Source organism: Mustela nigripes, chromosome 5 (genome assembly GCF_022355385.1).
Source record: "Mustela nigripes isolate SB6536 chromosome 5, MUSNIG.SB6536, whole genome shotgun sequence".
Lineage (NCBI taxonomy): Eukaryota > Metazoa > Chordata > Mammalia > Carnivora > Mustelidae > Mustela > Mustela nigripes.
The window spans coordinates 38,012,094-38,020,305 of NC_081561.1; the positions used below are offsets into that span (position 1 = coordinate 38,012,094).

Consider the following 8,212-nt stretch of genomic DNA (forward strand, 5'->3'; position numbering starts at 1 on the left):
AATCAGCTGCTTAACAACTGAGCCACCCAGACACCCCTCCCATAATATCTATTACTGGTGAAAAACAATACATCATATCCACGTCAAATATTAGCAGAACTCAATAAGACCCAAAGGGAAACCAGCAAGTAAAAAGGTGAATGAGAAAAACAAAAGAACTGTATTCATATTTCTTACTTTAAATGAGAGAATGTCATAGCAACCAGAGGGATAATAAGACTTCTAAGATTTTCACGGCCTAATTTGGTTATTTATTTTTTTCTTTTAAAACATAATAAACATAAATTATTCTTAACCATAATTTTGAGAAAATACAGATTTAAATTTTTTTGAAAACTGGCTTAATACTATAAATTACAAAACAAGACATGTATTTGGTTTAAAGAACTTGGCATTTTTTCAAGGTCAGAGCTATTTGTTTATATACTTTATTTATTCTACAGGCTTTTATAATACTTATATCTATATATAGAACTCAACCAATCATTAGTAATAACACCTTATATAGAATAAATAATTTGAGGTAAGCATTAGGTTTGTGTTTTAACATTATACTCAAGTATGTTTATATAATAGAGGATACACACATCTATACACACACACACAAAAGACACAAAGGATTACTAAAAGCAAAATCAAGATAACAAATCGGGATTAGTTTAGATGTACACAAGGAATTAAATATTTTGTTTATTTTTATTTAATAATTTCCCAGGTAGTAATTTAAATTATCAAATTTATAAATAATATAAAGATTAAAATACATAATTATATTACTACTATTTACTTATAACAAAGTAGAGCATTGAAGAGAACATATGGTCAAGTCACAAAGCCAGAATTAAAGAGGAGTGAATGAAAGGCTAGCCGATTAAATCTATAACCTTGAAAGTGACAATTTGGCCTTAAAGAAACAAGGCAAAACTCCACAAACAGAGAGAAATAATTAGTTGAGATTAAGATAAAGTCAGATTGAAAATATGAGATGACTAAAACCAAAAATCAAAGCGGAATCACAGGAGCCTTGGAACCAGAGGAGAACAAAGCTTTCTAGGAGCTATTCAACTTCCCATGCTGAGAATTCCAACTAAAGATTAAGTAAAATAGAAGAAAACATGTGCAATAAGCTCCTAGACATAGGTCTTGGTAATGATTTTTTTGACTATGACACCAAAAGGAAAGGCAACTACATAAAACTAAAAACTACATAAAACTAAAAACTTTCTGCAAGGCAAAGGAAACTCAACGAAATGAAAAGGTAACCCACTAAGTGAGAGAAAATATTTAAAAATCATATATCTGATAGGGGATTAATATCCAAAATTATTATAAAGAACTCTTACAACTCAATAGCAAAAATAAAACAAAACAAAAAACCAAAAAAAAAAAAATAACAACCCCACAAAAATAAAACAAAACAAAGCCCAAACAAACAATCTGATTAAAATGGGCAAAAGAAGGGTTCCTGGATGGCTCAGTTGCTTAAGACTCTGCCTTTAGCTCAGGTCATGATTCTGGGTCCCGGGATTGAGCCCTGCATGGGGCTCCCTGCTCAGTGGGGAGTCTGTTTCTCCCCCTCCTTCTGACTCTGCCTCCCACTTGTATGCTCTTTCTCTCAAATAAATAAATAAAATCTTTAAGAAAAAATGGGCAAAAGATCTAAATAGACATTTTTCCGAAGAAGCTATATAGGTACATGAAAAGATGCTCAACATTACTAATCATCAGGGAAATGCAAATTAAAATCACAACGAAAGGTCACCTCACACCTGTTAAAATGACCATCACCAAAATATCAAAAGATAAGTGCTGAAGATGTGGAGAAAAGTAAACCCTTGTTCACTGTTAGTGGGAGTAAAAACTGGTGCAGCCACTATGGAAAATTGTATGGAGATTTCTGGAAAAATTAAAAATAGAACTACTATATGATCCAGCAATTCCACTACAGGGTATCTGCCTGAAGAACATGAAAAAAAAATTTTTTTAAAGGTATATGCGCCTCTATGTTCATTTTAGAAATATCTACAATAGCTGAGATATGGAAACCATCTAAGTGTCCACTGATCGATGAATAAATAAAGAAGATATATATACGATGGAATACTATTCAGCCATAAAAAAGTGATTATCTCGTCATTTGTGATAACATGTATGGACCTGGAGGATACTATGCTAATTGAATTAAGTGAGAGAAAGACAAATACTGCATGATTTCACTTACATATGGAATTTAAAAAACAAAACAAAGAAAACAAAACTTAAGCTCACAGATATATAGAACAGACATGGTTGCCAGAGGGGAGGAACGCTGTGGTGGAACAAAATGGGTGAAGGGTATTAAGAAGTACAAACGCCCAGTTAAAAGGTAAATAAATGAGGCGCCTGGGTGGCTTAGTGGTTAAGCATCTGCCTTTCATTCAGGTCATGATCCCAGGGTCCTGGGATCGAGCCATACACTGGGCTCCCTGCTCAGCGGAGAGCCTATTTCTCCCTCTTTTCCTGCCTGCTGCTCCCCCTGCTTGTCATGGGGATGTAAATACAAGATGGGGAATAAAGTCAATAATATGGTATTAACTTTGTATGGTGATACATCATAAATAGACTTATTGTAGTGATCATTTTGCAATGTAAATGAATGTCAAATCACTATGTGGTACACCTGAAACTAACATAATATCGTATGTCAATTATACCTCAGAAAGCAAAAATATTCTTAAAAAAAAAGTCAAGCAATGTATCTAAAAACAATGATCCTCTAACCATTAGACTTGAAAGATCAGAAACACAATTTTATTCTTCAAAAGTCCTCAATGGATGGGGAAACCAAATTGTAGATTAAGAGAAAACTAATGAAAGCAGCAATTACACATACTATGTTTATGATGATTGGAAATAAAATGGAATAATAGTTCACTTAATCTTTATCTCTAGTTCCAAACCTCCAATTAATTATGAATTATCTCCACTTGGATATCTCACATCAAACTCAGTATATCAAAATGAACTAATCTTCAATTTCCTTATTTATTCCAACATTACTAATATTGTATAAGTCAGTAAGATTTAAAACTTCAATATTATCTTTTACTTTTTATTAAAAATACCCAATTTGCAAAAAGTAGAGCAATGAACCCATATGCCCACTACCCATTTTTAACAAAAAGATTTTTGCCATATGTGATTCATCTATACCTTTTCTTTACTGAGCCATTTCAAAGTAATTTTAGATATCACATATATTCATACTTCAACATATATATTTTAATGCTTTTTCAGTCTCATCCTCCATATGAAATTAGTCATTAAATCCTACTATTTTTCCCCAAAATGCCTCACAGAAATTAATAACACAAAAATAAAAAATGTTAAAGTGAGTAGTAGAATGATTTTTAAAATGTCTGATTTTTTTACCCATCCTGGTGTCCACACATCTTGTAATGTGACTTCCAATAAAAAGTGGAATTTAGTTCCCTATCCTTAAATCTGAGCTGGCCTTAAATGTTGTTTTGGGCAATATAATGTGGCAGAGATGACAATATGCTAGTTCCAAGCCTAGGCTGTAAAAGGTCTTGTAGTTTGTTTCTCTTTGGACCTTGGCTCCTCTGCAAGAATAAGCTGGAGGATGAGAGATCATAAAACAGAGCTGAGTCCACCGAGGTAAGGCCATTCTGGAATAGATAGCACCCAGCCAACTTGCCAGTTGAGTGACAGACTTGTGAGCAAAAAATAAATGTTTATTGTTGTGATGCCACTGAAGCTTTGTGTTTGTTATTAGCTGCATTACTGCGACAATACATAAATAACACAGAAAAAACAGTAACCAAGAAACAGTGTGCACCATAACAAAAATTTAAAATATATGGCATTGAATTTGGGACCAAAGTAACAGTTACAGTTATGCAAGAAAAATGAGTAAATTGAGACTTAAAAAATGGTAACCCATTTTATACAGTGATGAAACTTTTGGTAAATACACTGTCAGCAATAACTTAGAAGTTAGACAATGTATCTAAGAAACTTTGGGACTTAAGCAAGCTAATTTCCAGGGAGAATGCTGAACATGTCAATTGGTTACTCCTTGTTAAGTATAATCAAGTGCTGCCAGAATGGGATGAGCTAAAGAAAGAACTGGTTATTTTGCAAACAGAATCTGGAGGGAATATAGATGGACCAGGACTTGTTACAATGGAAAACAAAACTGGTTTTCATTTTCAGTCTCCCTAAAGATTTTTTTTTTTTTTGCAATTTTTTTTTGTTGTTGTTCTCAAGAAATAATTGCATTTGTGCCTAATTTGGGGTTCCATAATCTTGTCCTGTTTCCCTTCAAGAAGTCCCACCAAGTGGTCTAAGCTTCGGGTGATTTTCAAAATAAAACGCTGCCACAGACAAACATAATTTCAAAGGAGTGGCTATAAATCCCTTTCTTCAAATCTCTAGAGAAATTAGAGCAGTGTCTAAGTAGACATTCTCAGTTTGACAAAAGGGCTTTTAGGAAGTTGAGGGGTATGATCCCACAGAATTCAGATCCCTAAATAGCAGTGATTATATCTAGAGAATAGTCATGTCTCAAAAGACAATAGTGGGTGTCGTTTTCAGAGCTTGGAATGAACTGTATCAGACATACAGAAACCTCATATAATTTTTAAGTAAGTTTTACTGGCCTAAGAACTACCAGCCTAGACTGGAAGTAATAGTGCCAATTCAAGAAGTCGGGCATCTTCTGCTCTTTCTTTGACTTCTGAAAGCAAGCCCAGCCTGTCCTGCTGAGGAGTGAAAGACCATGAGGAGTAAAACAGTCACTTTTATTTTTTATCAAGATGGCAAAGCCAAGACAAACTAGAAATAAAACAAAACAACTACAAAAACCAAACAGAAAATCTATCTCACTGTACTAGTGATAGTCACAGCTTCATTACTATGACTCATAGTGCAGACCTTCAAGCACCTGTGTTACTGCAAACTCCTCCGAACTGTCCCCTATGCTTCTATTTCTTCTACACAACCATCAGTCTCCTATAACAAAATCTTCATCATGTTAGTAAAGGCTTCTTGTAGTAATAGTGATAATTTCTTTCTTACTTGGAAACCGCTGATGACTGCCCAAATCCCTACTGTCAACACTTCTCCAGGCATTAGGAGCCCTTCACAAATACCTCTCCTTTCTTTACTATCTTTTCTTCTGCAATTCTCCTGAAGAATATTCAATCTCCTAAATATTCTTTAAAAAACATGTTAATTCCTATTTCCAAGACTTGATTCATACCACTCTCTACTACCAAGAGGGTTTTTCACTTTATCCTTTTTCCTTTATCCTATACAAGTCTTTTTTTTTTTTTTAAAGATTTTATTTATTTATTTGACAGAGAGAGAGACCACAAGAGAGGGAACACAAGTAAGAGGAGTGGGATAGGGAGAAGCAGGCTTCTTGCTGAGCAGGGAGCCTGAAGTGGGGCTCTATCCCAGAGCCTGGGATCATGACCTGAGCTGGAGGCAGACACTTAACAATTAAGCCACCCAGGTGCCCCTTTTGCCTATACAAGTCTTAAGCATACTTTGATCCTATTTCTCCATAATGCGTTTCCTAACATTACTAACCCAGAAAGATATCTCTCTGTTCTGATTCCTAGAGCACTTTCTATATACACTTCTTGAAGACTTATCATTTTGCGTTTCTACTTAGCTGTTTTGTGCATATATTTTATTTTCCCTATATACTATAAGCTTTTACAAGCAAAAATGAGATCTTACACAGAAGTCCCCTCAATGCCCAGTACAAATTCATAAACATACATTACATATATCTAGCATCATCACTAAATCCACTTGAATAATTCTCAAACATCTATTTAAAACTAAAATTTCTCTAATAAAATAATTATTTGAATACACCTCACTGTTTCCCTTATATATGCTGGAATGTAAGTATGTAATTAAATTTAAATGAAAACCTGTACCTCATTTCTTATGCAAAATATGTAATTTTCACATTAAAATACATACCCTCTCTGAAATAAATCCACATTGTAGAACTTGTTTAGCTCTACAGAGAATTCTACCATTGCTTGAACTTCAGTCATTTTCAATTTATACTCAGAAGACAAATCTGGTAAAAGTCGGGGAAAAAAAATCATGAGAAGCAGAATGACAAAAATGCCAACTTACAAAAACACTAATATTCAAACATATTTCAAACTATGATAAGTAGGTAGAAAATAAAAATGAAGCAAATTAATTCAGTGTACCTAACTTAGCCTGTCCCAACTAAACAGCACCAGAATCAACTACATTTACTTACCAATTATATATTTACTAAATAGCAATAATCTATAATTTAAGATTTGTTCTAATAGAACGCATTTTCTAAACATTTGTTTTCCTTTGTGACATCTATGTGATAATAAATAATACAGCAAATTGCTAAAAGAAATGCTTGACTTTATCACAGATAAAATAGTAAAGAAAAAAATTAAGTGACCTAATTATTCTCTTTTGGTTCTACACTGTACATCCAGGCAACTCCAAAGTCATGAAGAGAATTAGTACTCTTTAATCCCCATTAAATTCATAAAGGTTTTTTCTGCTAGGTGAACTTCTTAAATTACTATTTGTTTTTAAATTTCAAAAGAAATTCCCCTTATTACAAAAGCCCAAAATATTCATTTAAGGAATTAAAAAAAAAAATACAGACAAGCAAAAATAAAAACATTCATGATTCTGTCCCTTGACAGAATATATACCAACAATGCTTTGGTATAATATTCTTCACCTGTGTATGCTTTTGTAAAATTTCTATAAAAACGGGATCAAGCTACATGTACATTTTATAATGTTTATTTCATCTAATTTTTTGATGAGTCAATAAATGTACTTTTACAACATTCTTTTCTTTTCTTTTTTTAAAGATTTTATTTATTTATTTGACAGAGAGAAATCACAAGTAGATGGAGAGGCAGGCAGAGAGAGAGAGAGAGAAGGAAGCAGGCTCCCTGCCGAGCAGAGAGCCCGATGCGGGACTCGATCCCAGGACCCTGAGATCATGACCTGAGCCGAAGGCAGCAGCTTAACCCACTGAGCCACCCAGGCAACCCTACAACATTATTTTCAATTGTTTACTATCATACTGTGAATATTATAATTTAAACCATCTTCTATTGTTGGGTATTTCAGTAGTTTCCATCTTTTCACTATTTCAAAAAAGTACTCTAACAATCACCTTTATCAATAATAATGTGCTTTAAAACACAATTCAGAGTAAGAAAGTGTTGAAACACAATTCTCTAGAGTCTTGTGTTTCCACATATTTTGCAAGCAGACCCTGACTACCTCTGTTTCAGACTATTTTTCAAGGATGCATGATCAGCAAACTGCCTTAGAAGTCAGAGATAGTGTCTCATACTGGAACAAAGGGCAAATTTGTTTATTGTTCCTTTAATAGAGTCTCCTCCTGAGGCTTAAGTCAGGCAAACTTTTTATCCATTTTAAAGATCCAGGTCCCATTAGCTTAAGGTTCCTCTCCTATAATACAACCTACTGATATGCAGGTGTTGCCTGGTCCTGTAGCTACTGCTACTACTACTCAGTATAAATCAGCCTTTTCTTATATCTAAGAGTCTCATGTCTTCTGCCCACATCCATGGCACTGTAGCAGGCTAACATTGTTAGCTTGCAAGAAGATAAAATCTCAGACCTTTCATAGTTTTTGAAATAGTTCTACACAGAAATTCAACAAATATTCTGACCCACTGACAAATACAAAAGAAATCACAGATTCTTACCTCTGCTGGTTAAAGCTTCATTTTAACATTGTGAAATAACCAAACTTGTACTTCCAGTTACTGTTCCTAATTGAAAATATATTGTTCCCCCTATAAAAAAGAAAAAAATAACATTTCAAACAAAATAGACATAAAGAAGTCCATTTTAAGGAAACTTGCGCTTCATTAACAATCTCAATTTATCTAAAAGATCTATATTTTGCATAAAGCTTATTCAAAATAAGTTTTAGAGATTTTTCATTCAGTTTCACTGATATCAAAATTAAGATTCACTGATGTATATTTCGAAGGACAAAAATCAGAGTATTTTCTTATTTCAGTGGTTCAGAAACAATTTTCATGAATACTCAAAATATTCTAAGTTAATTAATTTTTAAGATGTAAAACCTACTATTTTAAAATAACTTCTTAGGTAGAGGTAAGTGATTTCTGGAGCT

General features: G+C 33.4%; 1 protein-coding gene across 7 annotated transcripts in view; it reads right to left on the minus strand.

Moving 5' to 3' along the window:
• FAM135A (family with sequence similarity 135 member A) overlaps window positions 1-8,212 on the minus strand; it is a 131,153-nt gene that overhangs the window by 107,700 nt on the left and 15,241 nt on the right. For all 7 annotated transcript variants that reach the window (XM_059400174.1, XM_059400170.1, XM_059400168.1 and 4 more), the window contains exons 2-3: window positions 7,776-7,865; window positions 6,001-6,103 (exon numbers count right to left, since the gene is read on the minus strand). In XM_059400174.1, the coding sequence (XP_059256157.1) occupies window positions 6,001-6,077 (77 nt within the window). In that variant the 5' untranslated portion in view covers window positions 6,078-6,103; window positions 7,776-7,865. The remainder of the gene's footprint in view (window positions 1-6,000; window positions 6,104-7,775; window positions 7,866-8,212) is intronic.